At 52.0% G+C, this 24,537-nt stretch overlaps 1 protein-coding gene across 5 annotated transcripts; it reads right to left on the bottom strand.

Moving 5' to 3' along the window:
• Nucleotides 1-202: 202 nt before the first annotated feature.
• Nucleotides 203-23,736, bottom strand: TEF (TEF transcription factor, PAR bZIP family member). Of its 5 annotated transcripts, none has more exons than XM_045462602.1 (4): nt 23,511-23,736; nt 9,838-10,170; nt 5,089-5,309; nt 203-3,872 (listed from the first exon to the last, which is right to left on the bottom strand). In XM_045462602.1, exons 1-4 carry the CDS (start codon nt 23,611-23,613, stop codon nt 3,657-3,659), a joined length of 873 nt encoding a protein of 290 aa, XP_045318558.1. In that variant the 5' UTR covers nt 23,614-23,736; the 3' UTR covers nt 203-3,656. The 5 variants fall into 5 exon arrangements, with proteins under 5 accessions (XP_045318558.1, XP_045318559.1, XP_045318557.1 ...); XM_045462603.1 differs by having other exon boundaries at nt 9,838-10,155; nt 23,511-23,733; XM_045462601.1 differs by lacking the exon at nt 23,511-23,736 and adding an exon at nt 14,137-14,323 and having other exon boundaries at nt 9,838-10,155.
• Between the last annotated feature and the right edge of the window lie 801 nt (nt 23,737-24,537).

The following is a 24,537-nucleotide window of genomic DNA, read 5'->3' as shown; positions in this document are numbered from 1 at the left end:
TCCTCAATGAACTGTGAGGCAAGCAGGCAGAATTAGTCCCATCTGACAGATGAGGAAACTGAGGCACAGCGTGGTTGGGTGACCTGGCCGAGAGTACCCAGCTGGTGACATACGGGTGCCTGGACGTCCCTCAGGTTCCTAGGCTGAAATGCACCCAGAGGAAACATGGGAAGGGAGGAGGACAGAAGAGACAGCCCCACAATTCTCATCTCAAAATATTTAATTTTGTTTGGAAAAGGATACATTCCCGGCTTCCCTCCCTGCCACATCACTCCGGCCCACCAGCACTGACACATTCGCACGCACACACGCACATAAGGCCAATGGGCTACAGTCTGCTTCTGCCCTCTCCAACTGGGAAGAAGGGGTTTTCTCCTTGCCTCCTTCCCCCACCAAAGGTAAAGGGGCGAGGGGCCCGCTGGAATGCCAGCTCCCAGGGGAGGGTGCAGAGCCCCACACACTCTGTCACATGCACTTAGAAAAATAAAACCAAGTGGTGTTCTGGCATCCCCAACACCATATGATAGCAATATCCACCTGGAAGTCATCTTTGCCATTTTCTAGAAAAATTTATTGCACTTAATTAACAGATGTCAAAGGAGCTCTGGGGTGGGGCTCTGCCATGAAAACCAGGGGTTCTTGGCCCTTTGTGTCACCTGGAGCAGAGCCCCCAGGGGCCTGGATGGAGAGCTGCCCAGTACGAAGGGGCTCTCCCCTGCTGGTTCCCAGGCCTGCTACCCCGCCTCAGGCTAGAGGACTGTATGAGCTGCCTGCCTGGGGCCACAGCAGCCCCCTTCACAGGGCAATGCTTACCCAGAGTCCAGGGTCACTGCCAAGTGCCCTCCCCAACCTCAGGACCCGGACAGGCAAACCTCTTCCTTTGGCCAAGGGTACGAGTTACCCAGGTCCTCCACAAGGTGCTAGCCATCATGAAAGCTCTCTCTCTAAATATATATATATATATCTATATATATATATATTTCTATATCTAGATATACATTTATTATATGTATATTCTTTCAACATTCTAGCTCATTCTTGGTTTGTCTGTTCTGAGGTTGCAATGAGGCTGCCATGAAGCTGAAGACAGGGAGCTTAGGAAGGCATGCACTCCCCAAGCTATCATAAACCCATGGAAAGCCGTTTAGCTGGCTTCCCTAGCCTCCGGTGCTTCTTAAAAGACGTCAAAGGTCTGAGCACAGGAGCCTCACTCTTTGGCTGTCAGCCCCAAGACGGAAAGGGTCCAGGAGAGAGTCAAGGAGACTCTCAATTCCTGACGGGATACTGAGCAGGCAGCAGGCCTCTCCTGCTCCAAGCACCCGATTTTTAGGCCTGGGAAGGATACATGCTTTACCTGAGCACTCCTCTTCCTCAAAATGTCAACCTCTGTGGACCCCTCCTTCTTGTCCCTGCCAGGCTCCCAACTCAAAGGAGCTCTTCTAAAAGAGGTCAGCAGCCACACTCTTTCCAAGTAAGCACTTTGGGAAGGAACCAGACACCCACTGCCTGGCGGGGAAGAAAGGGAGGGCAATGAACAGGCAGAAGGTGAGACAAAGAGGAGAGACACCAGGCCATCATTCCACCCGCTGGGGTCGGAACATGGACACCATCCGGAGATTAAATGTCCATCCTTAAAAATACAAAACAAAACAAAACAAACACGAGCCATATACTTTCTGGCCAAAGAAAATGAAGAGCTTTTAAGCTGGAGGCTCTTCTACCAATTACAAAGTGAGAACTGCCCTCTTGGTGGGTAGCCAGACCAGAGAGAGAGTGCCCGGGCGGGCGAGCTGCCCGGGGCAGGACATGGACATGCCGGATGCAACGGCCCTGTTGTGGTTACAATACAGTGAAAGTGAACACGGTTTTTATAGAACCACAAAGTAAAAATCAAGAGGGAGGGGGCGGCCTCCCTTGGCCTCGGGGACCCTTGTCAAGTACCCTGGAAGGGCAGGTGTGCAGGTCCCCAGAGGGCCGTGGCATTCTCCTGGGGTGTGGCCCATGGCCAGTGCATGGTTTCCCCCGGTCTTAACATCTGTTATGAAAAGTCTTTTAGGGTCAGGGCCTGGACTCGGAGCCACCACTTTAAATAAAGCCAGTGGTTAAGCACGACAAAGTGCGCCTCTCACCTCTGACCCCTCTTTACCACAGGCTGCCCGCCCTGAGCAAATAAATACACCCATCTCCAGGTACCCCTGCTGACCACAGTGAGCAGAGGGTTCCACGGCTTTCCTCAATCTTCCAGGTACAGAAAAAGGACGACTTGAGTCCGCCGACACAAGAGAAAGGAGCAGCTGTGAGGTAGCAGAGCCACAGCTGCGAAGACCCCTCCCCTCCACACCACAGCCAGGCCTGTGTGGGTGGCCCGTGTCTCCTGGGATGCAGACAGAAGGGACCCTAGCCCAATTGCACGGCCCAAGAGGCTGCTATTCCGTGTAAGAGCTGAGCTGTGCTCCTGGTGATCCCTCACCAGGTCCTGCCAGCTGACACTCCGGGCAGCTAGCACGGGGGAGGGGTCCTGAAGCAAGAACTGGGAAGCCCTCTTCTGTTTTTAGGGAAAGTGGACTCTGGCCTGCCCATACTGGAGAGCAGAGCAAGAAAAAACAGGAACTTCTTGAGAAACATGCCCCAGCTCTCCGCCCACAGTGTAAGGGGCTATGGAGGCCGGTTTTCTAAACACCATGCGGAAGGTGCATCCTGGCTCCAGGAAGTTAAGCTTCCTAGGCGAGGGGGGTTTTCCTTTTAAATCCAAGATCTGAGCGTGGTCACTGGGTGAAAAGAAACAGCAGGCCCAGAGGCCCAGTGTAGTGGGACAAAGAAGTTTCAGGTGGCCTCCATGAGTGACCGACCTGGAGAAGAGGAAATGAGAAGGCCTCCCTCTGCACTGTGGTCAAGACTCGAAGACCAGCCGCCCAGGGAGTCCCTCCTCCAAAGCAAATGGAAAGTGGAGAGAGACCATCACCAGGGCCTCCTCCCTGGCTTCCAGGCCTCAGAGCCACAGGAGAAAAGGGGTGTGGGAGCTAAGAATAGCTGGGTGCACTTGTGCTGCAGGCCCCAGACCCACACCCCATCCCAGGTTGTGCAGAGACCCTGCTCCTGTGGCCTGGCACCCATGTGGACACTATGGAGGAGCTGCTGTGTCTTTCTACCTCTGAGGGGGATGGGAACGGATGCTTCTCTCAACGACTTTCTGGGGAGGGTGAGGTGGATGACAGACACACCCCACCTGGAAATGCGCCCCGCTACCTGAGAAGACATCGGGTGACAAGGGTCACGACTCACTCTGTGGAGAAAGGCTCGATGGCCTAGGCCGGAGACTGAGGGAGAGTCAGGGAAGCCTGAGCGCCCTGTGAAAGATCTGTACCCCAGAGGTCCCCTTCCGATTCAACTGGGACATCCAAGAATAGAAACTAAGGCTGATTCACCCGTCTACGTAGATTCTCTCGCATCCCCACTGGTGAGGAGGCTGGCCCCCCAGAGAAGTCGCCACGTGCGCTGGCCGTGTGATAATGAAGCTTGAACGTGAACGCTCCTGGAGCAGGTGTGCCACCATTCGACCGTGACGAGTCATAAGTCTCCACGCGTGTGTGGGGTTTCAGGGAGCCCCCAGGCAGAGGTCTGAGGTGCAGGCAGTGCTGCCCAAGCAGGGGCACGGGTTACAAGGGCCCGTACTTGGTCTCATACTTGGACACGATGGTCTTGCACTTGCCCACTTCCTTGCGCAGCTCAGCCACCTCCGTCCGCAGCGCTGTGTTCTCCTTCTCCAGGAAGGCTGCCCGGATGGTGATCTGGTTCTCCTTCAGGCGCCGGGCATCCCGGGACCGTTTGGCTGCTACATTGTTCTTCTTGCGTCTCGTCCAGTACTTTTCATCCTGTGGGAAAGTGTTCTCTGTGGGTCTCTCCCCTTTCCCCAGGAGGGAACCCAACCTTTCCCCTCCTGCCGCACCCCACACTCCATGCTCCTCATAAAACACATCTGGTGCAGCCAGACGAAAGCTGGGACCCCAGGGAAGGAGTTGCACGTGTCAAGGACATGGAGGGGCCCTAACCTTTCCCCAGGAAGGTGGAATAACAAACAGAAGTCCTTGGGTAGGATATGTGGTGGAGGGAAGGGGGTTCACTTGGTAGCCTGCTCTGTGCTACTTCAACATAAGGCACTGGCTGTATGCGCACTTGCCTTGCACATTTTGGTTATGGCTAAGGGCCTGCATCCCTGCATCTGGTCCCCTGAATTTAAATCTTGGCTCTTCCTCTTATCAGTGGTGGAACTGTTTGAGTTCCTTAACCTCTCAATGTCTCCTGTCCTTCATCTTTACAATGGGGGATAAGAACAGTAACTACCTCACTGAGTTGTTTGAGGATTAAATGAGTTAACATGTACAAGGTGCTTACAACAGTCCCTGGCTTATAGTAAGGTTTACATAACATAGAAGGTAAATATATACAAATGTTTACCATTTTCATTGTCATTATTATTAAAGCCTCAGAAACCTGAGAGGCAGGTATGGTTATTCCCATTTTACAGATGGAACTCTGAGACTCAGTTAGGCTTAGGTGGCAAAGTAGAGTTTGAACCTAGATCTGCCTGATTCCAAACCTTGGATGAAATACGCTCCTTTGAGTTTTTCATAAAAAAGGATGGAAAGACTACAAAATCCTCCTCTCTCTCCCCCTCTCTGAGTTCCTACAAAAGCATCAGCTTGAAAGCTGCTTGCTCCTCCCTGGGGATGGCAACATACAACTATCTTTTGTCCTTCAAAGCAAGGGCTCGTTCAACCCCAGTTCCTGTGGCCTGGTGAGCTCTTGCCCGAAGGCTGGGCTAACGCCAGGGAAGTGGGAACATCAACACAGTGGTGGCCGGTAAGAAAAGACAGAAGGTACAGGGAGTCGCACTGGGCCAAATGCTACCCGACTCCCTTTCTTTCTACCAACTGCTGCAGGATATGACTCTATGCTCTGAACTCATGCCTTTCTAAATAGTATCTGCGAGGAGAGAGGGTCCTCCACATAAAATCAAATGGGAAGAAACACAGCCCCTAGGCTCCTGAACCAACACTGTACCTTCATTTATAACAGATATCAGGTTACCTTCTGCTCATCGGGGACAAAGACCTTCTTGGCCTTTTTGATCATGGGCTGGGGCTTCAGGTCCTCCTCTGCAAACTTGTGCTTCCGAGGGTTGAAGAGCTCCCCACCGGGGACACTGGAGAGGACCAGGTCAGCTGGGTCAGGATTGAAGTTCACATCCACCTCCACACAGTTGGGGTCAATGGGACTGGGTGTCTCCCTCTCCTTTTCCAGGGAGGATTCTGAAAGACACAGAGGCAGGGGTTCCCAAAGCAGCCCGCTGGACAGAAAGACTCACTCATGTCACACACCCAGACACCTGCTTGAATCTCAAGGTTGCACCAGCCACTGCCACTTGGAGTGAAGAAAAACCACAGCAGCATCAACTCCAAAGCCAGACTGGCATAAGTGATTCAATTCAACAACACAAATATGGAAAGAATTCTTTCCTTTAGGAACAAAATGCTCAAAAGGAAACAGAGGTTCTCAAAAAAGACAGGATTTTCCGATTGTGTTTTCCCCCCCAGAAATGTTAAGCAAAACATTAAATCATTATACCCCCTTTACTTCCTGTGGTTTCAAGTTCTCAAATAATGAGAAACAGCTGAATTTCTCTGTGAAATACATGAGCTAAGGACACAGACTGAACAATGAAATGGCTTCCATTTTTGAGTCCCTTGAGACATATCAGTCACTGTGCTCATTTAGTCTTTGGACAACTCTGAAAGGGAGACAGGTGTTAACCTTATCCTACAGATGAAGAAACTGAGGTTCAGAGAAACAACCTGGTTTTCCCAGGGTCACACAGAGGGTAGGTGACCCAACTACAATTTGGGTCCAGGTCTAGCTGACTCTGAATCCTGTTCTCTGCCCTTTCTGGCTACCATTTTAGAGTGGACATTGGATTAAAGGCACTTTCAGAATTCAAAAGTTGTGTATTATTAGAAATAAGTTATATACAAAAAAACCGTATCTTTGGCTTGCTCATTCAATGCTACTGATAGGAATACACAAAATATTCAGTCAGTAGATATTTGTTAAATATCTACCATATGCCAGGTACCGTCCTTGCAGAGACAAACCAGTGAACAAAACAAGTAAAAATCCTTGCCTTCGTGGAATGTTATTCTAGCGGGGGAAGGCTGACATTACACAAGATAAATTAAAAATATCTATAAAAGTGTTGGATGCCATGTGGCTATTTGGGAGGAGAACATTTCAGAAAGAATGAACATCAAGTGTACCAGGATGTGCGCAGGCAAGCACTGGTATGTTCAAGAAACAGAAGGGAAGCCAATGTGGCTGAAGCGAAAGGGTGAGAGGACAGACTGACACGACTGGTCCAAAACATAAAATATAGGGCTTTTAATCCCAATAAAGCAGTGGTTTTCAACAGGGATGATTCTGTCCACATAAAAGAAGGGGGGGGGGGGTGTTCTACTGGCATCCAGTGGGTAGAAGCCAAGGATGCTGCTAAACATCTATAATGCACAGGACAGTCCCTCCCCCTCCCCCTCCCCCAACAACAACAAAAAATTATCTGGTCCAAATGTCAATAGTGCCAGTGATTCTGACTTTTGTCCTGAGATGGGAGAAGCCACTGGAGGGTTCTGAGCGGAGGTGTGACATGATAGGTTTTCACCAGATCATGTACGTAAACTCACTGGATCCTATTAGAGGAAGTTAATTACAAAGAATTGTAATCAGGAGAGTGAAATGACCAGGGACCAATGTGGTAACTATGGGAATAGTGCAGCCCTCAAATTCTACACCTGTAAAACAAAGAGCCAAGGTGCCAAAGACTAACAACTAGAACTCCCACTCCCTGCTGGGAGGAGCAGACATGGCTACAACCACTTTGTACACTATTTGGAGGGATCTACAAAAGCTGAAAGTATACATGTCTGATGACCCAGCCATACCACTCCTAGGTAAATGCCCCACAGAGATGCACAGATGTATTTACCAAAAGACACACACATAAATGTTCACGGCAGTGCCACACATAACCTAAAACTAGGAACACCTCCAATGTCCATCAGCCTCAAAATGGATAAGCTGTGGTGTGATCATACAATGGAATATCATCCAAGCAATGAAAATGAACAAACTGCCATAGGCACGATTCTCACCAATCTGAGAAAAGAAGCGAGACAGAGCACACATACCACTGATGTCTTTTAACAGAAGGAACTGAAAAATTAGAAGAGGAAATGCTACTTTTCATTTCTACCACGTGTACAATTCTTCAATATCAACCTTACTTTACCTGTATTGTGGTTTTCTTCTGCCACAGAGCTATTCCATAAGCATGTTTTGTAAATATATTTTGTTAGTGTAAAGAGATTCTGGGGGCACCTGGGTGACTTAGTTGGTCAAGTGTCAGACTCTTGATTTTGGCTCAGGTCATGATCTCATGGTTTGTGAGTTTGATTCCCATGCTGGATGCCATGCTGACAGCATGGAGCGTATTTGGGATCCTCTCTCTCGAAAAATAATAGATAAAATTAAAAAAAAAACCTCTGAGGTGTCTGGGTGGCTCAGTCGGTAAAGCATCCGACTCCTGACTTCGAATCAGGTCACGATCTCACGGTTGGTGAGTTTGAGCCCTGCCTTGGGCTATGTGCTGACAGCGCGGAGCCTACTTGGAATTCTCTTTCTCCCTCTCTCTTCCCCTCCCCTGCTCATGCTTTCTCTCTCTCTCTCAAAATAAATAAAACTTAAAAAAAAAAAAAAAGATTTTGATGCCCACATAATTTGTATGTGTATTATCAAGCTAGCTATAAGCACCTATAAATGCCAAATATAAACATAATTGACTTATAATAGGTAAAAACAAACATAACATATAATATACACATATATTCAATTAATGTACAATTCCATGTATGATATACACAATTCCATGTATCTTTGGTGATGGAAATAAGGACAGTGATTATCTCTGGGTAGTAATGACTGAATGGGGCCACAAGACATTTCCTGGATACCAACAGTGCTCTATAACCTGATCTGTGTGGTAATTACGTGGGTGGGTTGACTTTGTGAAGACGCACCGAGCTGTGATATGGGCATTTCTGTATGCCGTATTTCGTAAAGAAGGATAACTTAAAAACAAAACAAAGGCAAATGCTTCGCTACCTAGATTGCCTACGGTATAAAATGTGGGCTCATTTACAGATCTGCCCCCTCCCCACCCACGGACCCAGCCTTCCAGGATAACCTGAGGAGCACAAAATGAGCTGCCTTCAAGCAAGAATTCAGCTGCAATCAGCTGAAGCCTCTAGATCTAATTTTACAGGAGAAAAACAAGGGGCAGAGGAACATGTTAAATGGCACTACGGGGATACAGTCAGAGAAATCTAGCACGTGTAAAACTCTACAGGACCAATGATTGACTTTCTTCAACAAATAAATTGCAAAGAAAAAAAGGAGAGGGGACCCTGTAGATTACAGAAGATTAGAGATATAACTAAATGAAACGTGTAGGTCTTGTTTGGATCCTGATTCAGACAAACTGCAAAACAGTAACATTTATGAGACAACTTTTTGGAAATTTGAATGCTGATGGATTTATGGTCAATTTTATATGGAAAACGGGTATTTTTGTTATGTTTTTTGAAAGAACCCTTACATTTTACATACATATTGAAATATTTACAGGTGAAATGATATAGTATCTAGGATCTGACTTTAAATCATCAGGTGAGAGAATAGAAGAGGCTATAGAAAACAAGACTGATTATGAGTTAAGAATTATGAAACCCAAATGATGGTTACATGAAGGTTCATTATAGTAGTCTCTTTTGTATTTGAAAATTTTTCCATAATAAAAAGTAAAAAAATAAAGTAAATAAATATAGAGCATGAGACTTCCTTGGGTGTGGGTCCCCTGGGTTCCATACTGGCTCCTGGGATCCTTCCCGGGATCCACTGGTCTGTATGCCTTTGTAGGGCTCCCTGGGGCAGGGACCATGTCTCTTGTGAAGGGTTCATGTCCAAGCATCATGAAAACAAACCAACCAAGCAACCCACCAACCCACCCATCCCCAGAGGTAAAACAGAAAAAGGACAAGAGGATAAAGGAGGAGTCCTGAAGGTGATGTCTGTCCTGGCAGCAGGAATGCCTTCCTTGTGCCAGTGCCTAAGCAGTACGTGGCTATGGAGTCAGGCATCCTGGCTTTAAGTATTTGCCTCCACTACCTACCAACTGTGTGACCTTGGGCAAGTTAGTTAACTTCTTGGTTTCCTCACCTAAAAACACAGGTTTTAGAGTATCAATCTCTTAAAGTTCTTGTGAGGATTATGTGTTAATGCCTGGTACAGAGTAAGTGGCAAATAAATGTTAGTTGATGTTGTTGTTGTTGTTGATCTTGTTGTTATTACCAGTGTTACAACTACTACTATTATTACTCCTGCCTGAGCTTCCCAATAAGCTGTGGCCAAGTGCACGCAGAGGTAAAGAGCAGTGCTGAGGAGATGCAGGATGGGGTCTCTGTCTTGTAAGGCTCAGACTTGAAGGGCTCACTCCACTGTCCTAACCATCTGCAGCACACCAACCAACAGAAAGGCAGCAACTGCGCTGAGGAACTTCTATTTTTATCCCCAGCCTTAGCGGACTGCGCTGAAGGGTGGGGAGCAGAGGATTTCTCCACACGGCAAGCCCCCTAGGACCTGCTCTGAGAGAAAGGCCTCCCTGGGTGTGTGGACTTGAGCAGCCCTCAGTGGGAACTGGGCTTCTTGGGCTGGGACAGGTGGCCAGGCACTAACCTGTGCTGGACGCGGTTTCAGAAGGCTGAAAGACGGCAGTGGAGGAGGATGGTGGGGATGCTGTGGAAGAGCTGGCTGACTCCTTCCCTTCTAGCTCGGCCACGGGCAGCAGCAGGTTCTGGGCCAGGTGGGTGGGGCTGGCGGGGATGCCGTTCTCCAGCAGGAACTCATCCAGGTCCATGTACTCCAGGTGGAAAGACTCGCCATCGTACGGAATGGTCTTGTCCCAGATGGGCGGCATGAGGGAGGCTGAGACGGCCATGGTGCTGGCTGCTGCAGCCTCATCTTCCTCCAGCTTTTCCTTCCCTTTTTCTTTATCTGCAGACACAGAATCTGTGATGAGACACCACACAAGAGGGTAACTCAAACCCAGGAGGCAAGCAGTGGGCCTCCCTGGGCTGACTCATCTCTCTCAGAGCCCTGATCCATCCCATCAATTTCAAGAGCCCCCTCTGCCTTCTAGTTGTAACCTGTTGTTTGACCCAGGCTCACTGGCCTCCTTCAGAGATGGCTGCATGACCTCATCCATGCTTGGGCTTGCCAGAATGTTCACAAGTTCCAGGGCCTGATGTGGTCCCAGGTTTAATTCAGAATAGGCTGTGGGACTGGCATCTGCAGGGGACAGGTTTCAGGGAAAAAAATGGAGTTTCTGGTATCTTAGTGATATTTTAGGAAAGGATATTTTAGGATTCTTCAGGCCAAGAACTTTTGTGTTCTCCTGTCCTGTCCCCTCCAGCTATTCTTCTCCACAGCAACCCAGAATAGGGCTTGAATCCCAGCTCTGCCACCCACTTGCTATGATGTGTGATTTTAGCCATGTTACTGAACCTCTCCTGGCCTCAGTGGACTCCACTGTAAGGATAAAGCAGACTCTTTGGTGAAGACTAGCGGTAACTTTTTTTTTTTTTTAAGGTTTTGGTTTTTAAGTAGTCTCTCCACCCAATGTAGGGCTTGAACTTACAACCCCAAGATCAAGAGTTGCGTGCTCCATCGACTAAGACAGCCAGGTGCCCCTAGAGATATGTGTCCTGTAGGGCTCCCGGCACACAGCAGGCATCTGCTATTACTGTGAGCTCATTGAGGGCAGGAACTATGTCTGACTCGTTTCTAGATCTCAAGGGCCACTACAGGAGCAAGCGGAGGGAAAATGAGCATACTGAATGAAAAATGCTGGGTTTGCGAACTGCCTGCCTCCCTTTAGGTTTATTGGATAGAGAGAGCCTGGAGCTGTCTTTTCAGGACCTTTTTCAGAGCAACCGTTTCAAGGGACCTCTATCCCTGAATAAGCAGAGAAGACTGAAGGCAGGTTTTCTGGGAAGAAGGAGAGGCTGGAGCTGAAGAAGAAAATCTTGTTTCCATTCGAAACAAAGCTAATCAATTAGTGGAGACCGGATCCCACCTAATTGTCTCAGCCCGAAAGTTATGCACGTAGATATCCAAGAAAGGGCAAATTAAGAAAAAAAGATGAAAGAAATGTGACAAGGTTAGAAGGAAATCAAAGTGACAGGGAGGCTAATCAGGGAAGTAGGAGATAAAATCATGACAAGTTCATAATGGGCTTTCAAATTGAGGGAGACAACTTTGAACTCTAGATTCTGAAGTGAAAAAGAGAAATCAAATATGATTATGTTGGAAATAAAGCAGTCATGCATGGACTCCTAGGCCACAGTCAGTCAAAAAGCAGCCTGTTGGTCCAATAAAAATGGACACACCCAGTGTGTTAAAAAGGTGGAGGTTTTAACAAACAGAATTTGGTCATGGCTTCTAACTTGAATTGTTGCAACTGCCTTCTGTATCAAGCTTTGGTTTAAAACCAAATGGGAAGTAAGAAAGCCAAGCTTTGGTGGGCTGGGTGGGCCAGATGGCCTCCCTGTTCTCCTCCTCTGAAATCCTGACTCTACATTCTGTTCAGAAATAACTGTGACCAGTGCTGGGTGGGATCATGGGGATCAAAGGAGGTAGGAAAAGGAAAGAGGTAGAAAAACAGCTATACTGAAGGACAAGTAACAATAAATTCGAGGTTTTACCTGGCCTAAGCAATTAAGAATAGATACCTTTTTCAGTTTTTACTTTTTAAGTTTATTTATTTTTAAATTTATTGTTAAGTAAGCTGTGCCCAACGTGAGGCTTGAACTCAGGACGCCACTATCAAGAGTTGCATGCTCCACTGACTGAGCCAGCCAGGAGCCCCAAGAATACTTTTAATCAGTGTTTTTATAAGATGGACTTTTAATTATAAGAGATGATAAAGAACTAGGCCCATCACTCAGGTCACAGGGATTGACATCACTGATTGCCAGTGATACAGTAAAAAGCACCAGGCCAGACTGCGAGTTGTAAGGCCTAGCTAGGTGACCTTGAGGAAGCATCCTCACTTCTGAGCCTCAGCTTTCCTCATCTGGGAAGTGGGGATAATACCTTATAGGACTAGTATGGAAGACTAAATAAGATTATGTCAAAGTGCTTTGTAAGCACTATACAAATGTAAGGCAGAATTATTGTTATGGATGATTGTTACTCGGTAATCTTGAATAAGAACCTGAGAGATGTGTACACCTGTTCCAGCAGCCTGTCTCATCCTCACATCCGGGATAATGCAGTGCCTTCAAAACAAAGAAAAGGGTCTGTGCATATGAGGTTCCAAAGCAGGAGGGGGGAGCCTGGCCTTACCTGATGTGCTGAATCTATTTATAACCCAACAATGACAGCCATAGAGATGGGAGCCTCAGAACACACCCAGAAAAACAAGAGAAATGGCATTTTTAAGAAGAAAATAAACTCAAGACACGTCATTCACAGAGGGCTTATTTTCCTTCCCAAATCCTTGAACTACACTGATGGTTCTTAGAAATGCAAAGATCTCCGATAGAAAGCAGACCTCAGTGCCCCTAAAACCTCACAATTGGTGGCACTCCTGTGCCTTGAACCTCTTGTTCTCAGGCCAAAAAACAGGGCCAAACCTGCTTTCCACACAGGCCCCAGGGACCTTTGTGGCCTAGGAAACCAGAAGAAGCCCAGCCCTGCTATAGTGGCCCCGAAGTCTAGACTCGGCCCCAAACAACCCGGTGAAGGGCCACAGTGGCCTCATTCTGACCCTCGTCCCTCTACCTGCCTCCTGCCTGGCCCCATTCTCCCCCTGGGAGAGCGCCTCGCATCCCCTCTCCTGACACCCCTCCCCCACCTCAGCAGCAGCAAAGCTCCCGTGTGTACCTAGTAGCCGGGGATAGGCACACGCAGGGACGAAGTAAGGTCCTGCTCCCAGGATCGGGGAAGTCCATACACAAAGACAATTGGCGCTTCTCAAACTTTAGTGGACTTTGGAATCACAGAGGTGGGGTGCTCCTTCAAATGCAGATTCCTGTCCCAACAGCCACAGATTGGGTGGGCGATGGGTGGGGCCCCGGAACCAGCATTTTAAACTAGCATCCCAACTGATTCTGGTGCAGGCATCCTCAGGGAAGGCGCCCTGGAGCGTCCTTTAAGTGGCTGCTACGACCCCCATCAGCCTTCTCAGTAACCCTTCCACGTCGCGCGCCGTGAGGCTGCCCGAATGAACCTCCTCACCGTGACCCCCACCCCACCCTCTCCCTCCTGCCCCTTCCCCGCCAACCCCCATCTGCCCTAGCCTCTCTCGACTCACCCCGACCTTCTCTTCCCAACCCCCTTGCCTCGCCCTCCAGGCCCCTCCGCAGGACAGCTAGGTCCTGACCTCCGACCTCCCGGTCCCGCCCTCACAGGGCCCCGCCCCTGCGGAAACCCCGCCCCCAGGCGCGCGCGGACCCCCTCCCCTCACCGAGGCGCGCCTCTCGCGGGGGGTTCTCCATCAGCTTCTTCAGGACCAGTGGGAAAGAGCCCGGCAGGCCCCTTTCTCCAGTGGTGCGCCCCGGTCCCGGGCCCGGCCCCGCCTGCGGCTCCACAGGCGGCTTCTTTCCACCGCCCGCGTCCGACATCGTGCCCCGCGCTCTGCTCGCGCGCCTCGCCTCCCCCGCCCGCCCCCCGAGATGGGCCGGAGCCGTGCGACCCGCCGCAGCTGCCGACACGGGCAGCTACTGCGCAGGCGCCCAGCGGCACCCCCACCTCCCTCCATCCCTACCCCGCCTGCAGACTGGCTCTAGCACATTAATTATTCATGAGGCCAGGCCAGCATCCCCGGATCGCAGCTTTGGATTGGTCCACCCTGTGAGGAGGGCAGGCGCAGCCTTCTGGGCCGTGATTGGTTAGGCCGCCGGGGTAAGCGAGGCACGTGTGGGGCCAGGTGAGGAGTAACGCCGGAGGCCCCGCCCCGTCCGCCCGTGTCACCTGATTGGCGCCTGCCGGAGTCGGTGTCACGGGCCCTCTTCCGCCGCAGCCCCTTACCCTCTACCAGTGGTTTCACCATCGCCTCCCTCTTCATAACCCCCGCTCTCCTCCCAGACCACCGTAACCGTTTCCCCTTCACTCTCATCGCAATCTCGCCACCTTCCCGACGCGCCACTGAAGACAGGCTGGGCTGGGAGTGGCCAGGCCGGCCGAGGGAGCCTATCAAATCGCCCGCTCGGGCCACACGGCCGTCCCCCCGCGGGTCACGTGGAGCGGCAGCCCTAGTCTAGTGGGGGGAGGGGAAAGAAGAGGAAGGCACCGAGCAGCCAATGGAGGGCGGGGGCGGGGTCCGGGGCGTTGCACGAGGCGCAGCACGTGCGGGGCTGCGGCCCGGAGGGGAGGGGCGGGCGTTTTTGTTCCGGGGACTCTGCCCAGGGTCGTGGGATAAGAACGCAAAACCAGCGCGGTGGCACCCCCTCCTTCCCCCGCGACCCAGAGGTTGGCTGAGGGCAGCGCCGCAGACGGCGACCTGCCCTGCCCGTACGGTTGGCCAGAGCTAGCTTGGCCGCTGCTGGGGGGGTTGGGGCGGGGGAGGTGTCAGGTTCCCCGCTGATCCGGGTTTCTGGTGCGGGTGTGGCGGCCAGATAAACACTAGCGTGGAGGGAGCATTCTTGAGGCCCGCGGGTGGAGAGAAAGGGCCGGCCCCGAGCCGGGGCCCGGGTACACGCTTCCGCCCTCCCACTTACTAGCTTATGACCTTGGGAAAGTCTCGTGGCTTCACTCAGAGCCTGTTTCCTCATCCATACAATTCAGGGGTTGGGCTAATCTGTAAAGTCCTATACAGCTCTGAAATTCTGTTCCTCTGCAGGACCTTTCCTTCCTTTTCCTGGGGAAAAGCGAAGCAAAACAATATTTTACACAGGGTACCGATTACACGCTTTGTGGGAGAACCTCCTTTTTTTCCCCCTTAAAACACAAAAACTCCCCGGGACTTCTTCCGGAAACACGTAAAAATGTAATATGTGAGAGGGTCCACAAAGTGTGGAGACGGTAGAGGAAGCTGCTCCTATACAGCGCCCAGGAACTTTGTATCTCATGAAAGCATAAATGATGCTCTGCTTTGCACCCAAACAGTACTACACTCTCCCTGTCTAAACTCCCAGAGCCGGGTAGGAGTGGGTGGGGAGGGGGTGCTTTGGCCCGTTTATCCCGTTTCTCACCAGTGAGCCTGGGCCTTCCAGTAGTCAGGCTGGGGAATGGCAGCTTGCAGTCCTTGGGGCTAGGTGTAGGTGCAACACTCAGCTAGCTGAAAGCTGTCAAGCTGATGCAATCAGAATTTTGCTGGGAGTTGAGGAGGAAAGAAGTTGGGCCCCTGAGCAGGCCTGGAAAGCAGGAGGTTTGAAGGGCCTCTGGGGGATGGTTGGGACAGGGTGATGGAATGTGACTCCAAATTCAAGTTCTGACTGCCATGCTCATTAGACTTCGGTCACTTTCTGGCTCATACCTCCAGCCAATTGCTTCACCTGGCCAGGCCTCCTTTCCTAATATATCAAATGGAGATAGGACAGGATCTACGTTGTGGGGTTTCCATAAGCCAATGCACTAGCACAACTGTAACCCTGCAACAAATGGTATTTTTCGTAATTTTACTAAAACTCTTGGGTACAACTCTACTGCTTGATGTATGCCCATGTGATTCTCTGTTTAGTAGAAATACCAAAATTGTGCACAGAAAATCTGTTGGGTTGCAGACTTGTTCGTGAGAGTTCTGAGTGTGGCCGAGCAAAGGAATCTTTAGGGGGCACCCAGCTGGCTCAGTTGGTGGCACACGGGACTCTTAATGTCAGGATTGTAAACTCCAGGTTGGGTGTATAGATTACTTACAAATAAAATCCTTAAAAATAAGGATATCTTTAGGAGAAACTGACCTAGAGGTTTTTAGAAACACATTTCAAAGGGTAGCCCAAGGAAATAGACATGATTTTTTTTTTTTTTAATGGCTACTTTGGGGCGCCTGGGTGGCTCAGTCGGTTAAGCAGCCAACTTCGGCCCAGGTCAGGATCTCACGATTTGGGAGTTTGAACCCCGCATTGTGCTCTCTGCTGTCAGCACAGAACCCGCTTCAGATCCTCTGTCTCCCTCTCTCTCTGCCCTTCCCCTGCTTGTGCGCTCTCTCTCTCTCTCTCTCTCAAAAATAAATAAACATTAAAAAAAAATGGCTAGATTGACCATGGAGAGACTTGCTGCATTAGAGTTAAATGTATATTTTCATGGCTAATATGACATCACTGAAGGGGAAAAAAATGTTTGGATTTGTGATCATTTAACAGTGGAAAGTTTTAACATTTGCTTATAACAAGGGTGGGGTGTAGTAAGAAGGAGCAAAGATTTAGGTATCTTTGTAAGCTACAGTTATCCAGAGGGCATAATGCCAACTCCGCTTACCACCCAGCCTGGAGCGACCAACCTAACAGGCCAACGACACTGGTGAGCGAGACAAGCAGGTTAGGGCTTTACAACTCAGTTTTGATTCCATTCTCTTTTCGTGTCCTGGCACTCCCTAGAAAGGGTTTTTTTTTCCTCCTGGATAACCGCAGGCTAAATGGTGTGTCACAAACACTGTGGGAACACTACAAACGTGTTCTCTCTCGTGCTTGCTTGTAAACTAGGAGGTTAGCTACATTGTGGACCGGCAGCTTCAACAGCACCTCCCTGGAGGTGGGGCGGGAGCCATTCCACTGGGGCTTCCCTTCTCCAGCTGGCCGGTAGCCCCCTGTCTACCCCCGTCTCCTATCAGTAAAGTGGGAACAACATCGTGGCCTCACCCCTTCTAGAGGAGGAATAGGTGTTGTGAGGAGTAATTAGCTGATTTCCACAGTGTCTGGGAGCCCTACGAAGAAGAAAATCTCCATAAAAAGAACATGTCATTACATGGCTAAGACTCTAAAGATATGAAGCGGTACCTCAGTGTTCTTTAGTGACAGGGTTTGAATTCAGTGACGTCTCGAGGGAAGCGTGGTCCAGGGGGCGGCAGTGAATTTGTGGGCTTGAAGGCAGGCCTGGTTGGGTCTCCCCTCAGCCCGCTGACTAGCCACCTGGCCTTGGGCAAGTGGCTTCTCCTGCCTAAGTCTCGGTGATTTTTCTCTTGGAAACAGATGGGTTTGCTTACGTCACAGAGCGGTTATGAGGATAATGTGTGACAAGCGCTCTCAGGTGCCCGCCTGAACAGTGTATGGCATGGAGTGGGTGGGCCTCCACCCTTCCCCTTCATTCAGGTGCTGTTGGGTCAGGAGCAGAATTATTTTGGGGAGGCTGGGTTCTAGAGTCAAACTACAGCAGAGACATGGATGTGAAATGACCGTTTTCCATAGCGAGGCTGGCTTTAAATTCTCCCTAGTGTTCCGGAAACCTGCTAACCAACCCCAGTTCAAAACTTAACTGAGCATATACAGAACAAGTACCTTTCGTTAAGCCATTGTGTAGACTTGGAGTATTATTATTTATACTTGAAGTTCAGAGGAGCTAAAACTCCAGCAAGGGAGCCTTTGGCCAGATACCCCATGATGATCTATTTGGCCACATGCTCAGCATCTGGTAGGACAGACCTCATCTTCTGGCCTACTGAGATGTGACGTGAGCATGGTGCGTGTGCGAGCAGGACAATGAGAAGGCTTCCCCAGAGCTCCAACAAAGCCCGGTTATCTGTGTGCTTTGCCAACACCCAACGCAGGGGGGCACAAAACTTGGTTCAAGGTAGTAGATAAATAGCTGTCGGCTGGCTTTGTTGGCAGTGCTGCTGGTAGGAAGGTTAAAATCTTTCAGAGCCAAGTCATATACATTTGGAAGGTTATTAACGTTAAGGAACAGTCGTCATGTTGATTCACAGTGGAACCTGGAATAACAAACAGGAGCCATCCTTGTGGCAAATCCCCCAGCGCAAGCCTGGCCAACGACCCACATACCTGTGGCTGCATAGTTCTGGGCTGTGGTGTGTACCTTGGTCTCAGTGTGTTCTAGGGGAGAAGTGGTGGGTGGAGGCTCTTCACTAACTCTTGCCCATCTCTTCAATGCGAGTTTCCTGTTTGGCTTGCATCTTGTCCACTCCCAGGGTTCGGATTACAGATGGAGAGCTGCCCTGAGAGGGCCATTTCCAGACAAGCCATCACCTCCATCCAGCCTGTGCCACGTCTCAACAGCCACCGCCTGACAGCCACGGTGTCTCCAGTGAAAGCTGTGTTGACGGCACAGTGGTAGGGTGTGGGCTCTAGAACCAGACCATCTGGGTCCGGTTCCTACTTTGACTACTTCTTGTGTGACCTTAGGCAAATTACTTAACCTCTCTGTGCCTGAATGTCAAAAGGAGACAATGCAGGCATGCTGCGGAGAACAGCACTTGGCACAGAGCAAGTGCTCCATTGAAGTTAACTCAGCATAATCACATTTTGGGTTGTTCTGGGAATACCTCATTCGTCCCCACTTGCCACTTCCCCAAGAAAAGTGGGGGTGGGCGGCAACCTTCAGGCAGGGCGATAGAAGCTTCACTCTTCTTTATGATTTTCAGGGCCCTGCAGGCTCTGCCCCCTGCGGGTCTCTCCAACCTAACCTCTTCCTTCTCTCCCCCTTGCTCACCTTCAGCCACCATGGTGGCCTTCTACTCCCCAGACACGTGTCTTTCCTCCCCTAGGAAAGGGCTTTTGCAGGTGCTGTTCTCTCAGCCTGAAAGTTCTTGGGGTTGCTCACTCTTCCTCACTCTCCAGGCCTCAGCTCCAGTGTCACCCCCTTCCCTCGGGGAGGCTGGCTGCGACCCTCCTCCTGGCTGATTGTCTGCCTCTCCCCACTGGAATGCAAACGCAGGCGAGGGGGCAGTGTCTGCCTCATTCGCCCCGGTGCCACAAGCTAGCAAACGCTCGATAAGCAGTCAGGACATCTGATTGGATGATTGAAGAGACCCTGGGGAATCCTGTGGGAGGGGAGGAGCCTGGGAGCAGGCAGAGCTGGGTTGGAACTCCTGACGAGCATGCGGCCTTCCCTTTCCTGAGCGTTCCTCCTTGTGGAATGGACAATCGTACCCCCCTTGCAAAGCCGCTTCACGCATGGGGATGTAAAAGCTCCCACTCGGGAAACAGCGCTTTTAAAATCAGGATTCATTCCCTTGGCAACCTAGCCTTGGGCCAAGCTCATAAAGATGCAGAGCCACCTGGAAGGGGCACTCCTGGACACTAACTGATAGTTTCTGGAACTGGATGAGAATGAGTTTATCACATTCCTCTGCCTGGGGATGGTGGGGAACATACAGAAAAGAAGGCTCTGGGTCCCTGTGGTGGGAGGGAAGAAGAGAGGCTGGCCCACACACCTGGCCAGAGGGTAGCCAATCCCTCTGAGTGCACTTCCTCATTTAAAAGCGGCAGTGAAGATGAAAGGAGGTAACAAGCCCAGTGCAGAGAAGACCAGCTCCCCTCCTTTTCCCTGAAAGCAAACTTCCGATTTCCCAGTTTTTCTCTGGTTCCACCAGGCTGGGAGTGGAGGCAACCACATGGACTTTTACTGAGGCCAAACTCAGGACAGCCCAGGCTGCATTGAGCCTACCTCTTGGGCCGCTTAACTCAGTTCTCCAAGGGGAGGACGCCCAGGCCCTTCCTGTGCACCCCTGCCTTTGCCCTAGCAAGTCCCCCTGGGATCCAGCCTATTGTTCAGCCCTTTCTCTGGCCAGCACAGCTGGCACCGTTAGGTGCAGACAATGGCACCATGCCCTGGGAGCCTCAGCTCGTGTTTCCAAGGAGACAGCCCTGTGTGTGTGCTCCCACAAACTTGCAACATCCAGTTCTTTCAAGGAGAATATCCATGGGAAGGAGGGTGGAAAGAAGGGAATGAGGGTCAGATTACAAATGTGATGGTGGTGGAAGGAGCAGACTACCAGGCTCAGCTGCTCTTTGTCTTTCGCAGAGAAAACTGTGGCACTTCACAGTTTGCAAAGGCTTCACGTAGGACAACTCCTCTAATCCTGGCAACATACCTGGGAAGCAGGTGTTCTCTTTGCCCTTTTACAGACTGGGGGGGAGGGGGGGGCATGTCCAGGCTCCCCTGCTGGGTGGCCCACAAGTAATTCTAGTCAAGGGGTGCCTGGGTGGCTCCGTCAGTTAAGCGTCTGACTTCCCCTCAGGTCATGATCTCACAGTTCATGAGTTCAAGCCCTGAGTCAGGCTCGGTGCTGACCACTCAGAGCCTGGAACCTGCTTCAGATTCTGCGTCTCTCTCTTTCTGCCCCTCCCCTGCTCATGCTCTCTCTCTCTCTCTCTCAAAAATAAATAAGCATTAAAAAACAATTCTAGGGGCGCCTGGGTGGCGCAGTCGGTTAAGCGTCCGACTTCAGCCAGGTCACGATCTCGCGGTCCGTGAGTTTGAGCCCCGCGTCGGGCTCTGGGCTGATGGCTCAGAGCCTGGAGCCTGTTTCCAATTCTGTGTCTCCCTCTCTCTCTGCCCCTCCCCCGTTCATGCTCTGTCTCTCTCTGTCCCAAAATAAATAAACGTTGAAAAAAAAAAAAATTAAAAAAAAAACAATTCTAGTCAAAAGCTCCCTGAGGCAGGTACCCTGTCTGCCCAGCTCAAAGCAAGGGACTTGTTCAACCTTGGGTGTGTTTTCATGCTACTTATCTCCCTGAAAAGGAGGCCCGAGGGACCAAAGGTGGTAGAAATATGGGGGGCCGGCCTCTGCGCGTAGCTGAGGCCCCGTGCGTTGAGGTAAGGACAGGGTGTAAAGATCTAAGTGTGGTTGAGGGAACCGGAGTCTTTCCAGAAGCTGGAGAAGAAAGTGAGAGATAGACTGTGCGGGAACAGAATTACCTCTTGGAAGAGGATCCTCAGGAGAAAGAGCAGGAGTGGAAACAAGAATAATCCTTAGGGATCAGGGACCAGAGACAGAGAAGAAACTGAGTCAGGGCTTAGGGTACAGACCCCCTCTTTGGCTGGATATGAATTTGTCTGCCCTCAGGAAGGTCAGTCACCCTGGCGGCCAGAGTGAGGGTCCACCAGGTGGCCACTACAACCTGAAGCCATGGGAGTCTCCAGCCTGGTTAGCTGTGCTGGAGAAAGTCTGCTCGACCAGGGACAGGAAAGAGGTGAAGGTCGGCGCAGGCTGGGGTGGGAGGCCCAGGGCAGCAAGAGGGAGAGGGGCCCCGAGGTTGGGTGCTAGGGAGCATCTTTATACTAGAACACGGCTGCAGGGAGAGCAGGGTCTCATGAGAGCACACCTGGGTTTTTTCACACCGTGCACCGCTTGCCTCTAAAATTCCCTCACGCTGGACCCAAGATATGCTCTGCATGTGACCTAAATGTGTGCCGAAGCAGTCACTGGGCTGGAGAAAGGGGGGGCGGTTTGTAAACAGGCTGCCGTCCCCCACGGATAAACCACCCCTTTCACACCAAAGCAAAGGGTGAGCAATCCCGAGGACCGGCCGCGCTCTGGGGCGACTAGCCGATCCTTTTGTTCTCCCACTGAGCGCAGATGCCAGTGTCAGGGGACACAGGGGAAGAAAACTTATAAAGTACTCGCCGCATGACTGCTGGAGATTCTCATTCTGTGTGGCATGTGTATTCTTTTCACCAAGGAATATTGGTTTTCAGGTAGGTACATTCATTTTTATCAAAGATGAGGAGAGGGACATGATAGGAGGTGGCATGAGAATCTGGTCCATGACCCTTGGACCAACGCAGCCGTACCAGCCAAACTGATTTTCAGCCAGAACTCGCCAGTTCTTGGAAAAGCTCGGCCTGAGAACTTGGGCAAGCCCGCTCAGTGCCAGACCCCGATTTTGCCCATCCACAGAAAGCAATGGGGACTTTCCAGCGTTAGCTCTAGGGACCAGCTGGAAGCCAGCGGCCAGCAGCTGCTGTCATATTTCTAAAGCCTTGTCATCCCGGTCCTGAGTTGCCCCGAGAACCCTTCCCTGCCCAGCTGACAGCTGTCCCTGCAGGGCTGCTGGTCGCCCAGGTGCTCCCTGTGCGTGCACTGGGCCATCCGGGGACACCCTACCTTCCTTGGGTGCCTGGACCTACATCTAGCTTTTGCAAGGACTTCTAGCTTCATCCACCCACACGGCCCTTCAGAGATGTCAAGAAAAAGTCAGCTGCAGCTTTATCACCCAGGCTGAGTTGAGGGTTTCCAGGGAAGATGGGCTTCTCCTGGTTAACAGCTGGGGGCCTGAACCAACTCCTTCTAATGATACCCACCTCTGGGGGTGGCCCCGACTGCCTCAGCGTTCAAAACCACCGGGGGGTGGTCTGAGGGGCCTGGGCCCAGAGCTCTGTGAGAGAGCCCACAGGGACCGTGCCCTGACCTCTGGGAGCCACCTTCCCCGCCTTGGGCAGTGTCTCCTCACTCCCCAGTGGGGTGAGAAAGAGGGCAGGGGCTGTGGTGTCTGTCCTCAGGCTCCAGAGTTTGGGAATAGCTAAGAGTCCTTTGTAAGGAAGTCCTGTGGGGACAACCAGGGCTCGGGTGGTGAGACAGATCTGGCGCCAGCACAGCAGGATGAGGGAGAGCCTAAGAAAGGTCCCTAGGACACCAGGGGCTCCTAAGTCAGACGCCGGCAGCGGAGGACTGCTGGGCTCCTTTAAAGGCACATGTGGATTTTGAGCACCGAGGACCTGGGTGTGAGCCCCGGACACCTTAGAAGAGATTTGGAGAGAGATGTATCAGGAGGGCGCACTCTGAGCACCCTGGCCCCCAAATCTAGCCGTGGGCTTCAGTGTCTCAGGCAGAACTCAGGAGACACCTGGCGCTGGCTGCTGGCGCTGCCCCTCGGTCCACGCCCTCTCTGCTGGCTCCCTGGCCCCGTGTTTGCCTGTGTATCCTAGGAACCGGGGCTGCGAGCCTGTGGTCCTGTTACATAACGGCTTCCATCCCATCCAGGGGTTCAGCCCTCCAGCGAGCAGGAGCTGAAGCAGGCGAAAGGAGGAAAGCCTCTTCTCCAGACACAGGAGGCTGCCCACATCTACAGTCTCTGCCAGCCCGCTGCCATCCCAACGTGCGGAGGGAAGGAACCAGATAAGCAGTCAGCATTCAGTGCATTCTCTGGGCAGGGCGCTCCGGTCCTGCCCTCGTCCCACGTGAGCACAGCACCTGTCAGCGGCCACACACTGGCCGTGGCTTCCCAAAGCTAGCAGGCCTCGGAGGCAGCCCCCGAGTTGCAGTGGCGCTCCCCCCCACTGTGTCCCTCTCTGCACCCAGCCCTCCGCCTGCCCGGGAAGGGGCCAAGGGCAGACCCCTACCGAGGACCCTCCCTTGCCTGGAGACGCCTGTCCTGCCACTGGTGCCTGTGACTGCCCCCACCCCTCGGGCACATGGGCAGCCAGCCAACGCAGGCCACCTCTGTTCCTACCTGTCCTCTTCTCTGGCCAAGGCAGAGAGTGCTCCAGCAGGGACTTGAGGACCTCAGGCATGTCCATGGCAGGGGCCACTCCAATCCGGTCACAGCTCGACATGGCCCGGCAGGAGGTGCTTGCTCCGGGAGTTCAGAAGCAGCTAGAGAGACAGGAGCTGGCCCGGGAGCCGCAGGCTCTGGAGGCGGGCGGGGCGGGAGCCTGAGGCAGCCAATGGGCAGTAGGGGCCCCGGCCCACCCGTCCGCCCCCAGCTCGGCCACCCGCCAGCTCCGGCTGCAGCCAGGCCTTCCCTTCCCGCTGCCTGGCAGGGCGGGCCTGGCTCTGCGCCAGCCGCAGCACGTGGAGCCGCCGCGCCAATCCTCTGACAGAGAGCCCGGGCTGTTATCTAACTTTGCAAAGGGAAGTTCTCCCCCAGGCTGGGAGCCATAACCGGGGCCTGCCAGGTGAGAACAGGGAGATGGCTCCACGCCCACAAGCAAGTGTGCCCTGCACACTCAGGCACGCTCGGGCCGAGGGGCCCCGGTGGCCAAGTGCAGCAGAGGGCAGGGCCGGCCATGGAGATGAGTTTGGGCTGGAACCTGAGACCCTGGCACCCCAGGCAGCTCAGGACAGAGGACACACTTACTCTGTGTTGGCACACACTAGCACGGGAAGGGGCATCACACGTTCACCTGCAAGCTCGTGAGCCCAGAGAGGTTTGTTGGCATGTTTTGAGGCAGGTATCTGTATGCTCCGCACATGTGTCCTGCAAGGCACACAGGTTTGCGTGTGGTGTGTGCGATTGCGGCTTTGCCATCTGCAGAGCCTGAAGTCTGCGCTCCTAAAAGAAGTGAGCATATCTGCAGCCTGGGATTCCTTTGGTCTTCCGGGGAGGGGAAAGAGGCAGGTGCCCAGCAGACAAGCCCTGGGAGGGCAGGCAGCGCAGGCACCATTGAAAGGGAGCAAGCTCTGCCAACCTGGTGGAGGCTGGTCTCGGGTGACGTCCTGCTGCCCAGCCCATCCTGGGGACTTGCGTGGCAACTGGC

The sequence above is a fragment of the Leopardus geoffroyi genome, chromosome B4 (genome assembly GCF_018350155.1).
Source record: "Leopardus geoffroyi isolate Oge1 chromosome B4, O.geoffroyi_Oge1_pat1.0, whole genome shotgun sequence".
Classification (NCBI taxonomy): domain Eukaryota; kingdom Metazoa; phylum Chordata; class Mammalia; order Carnivora; family Felidae; genus Leopardus; species Leopardus geoffroyi.
Note: the sequence above shows the minus strand (reverse complement) of the source record. Positions and strands in the feature narration are given on the sequence as shown.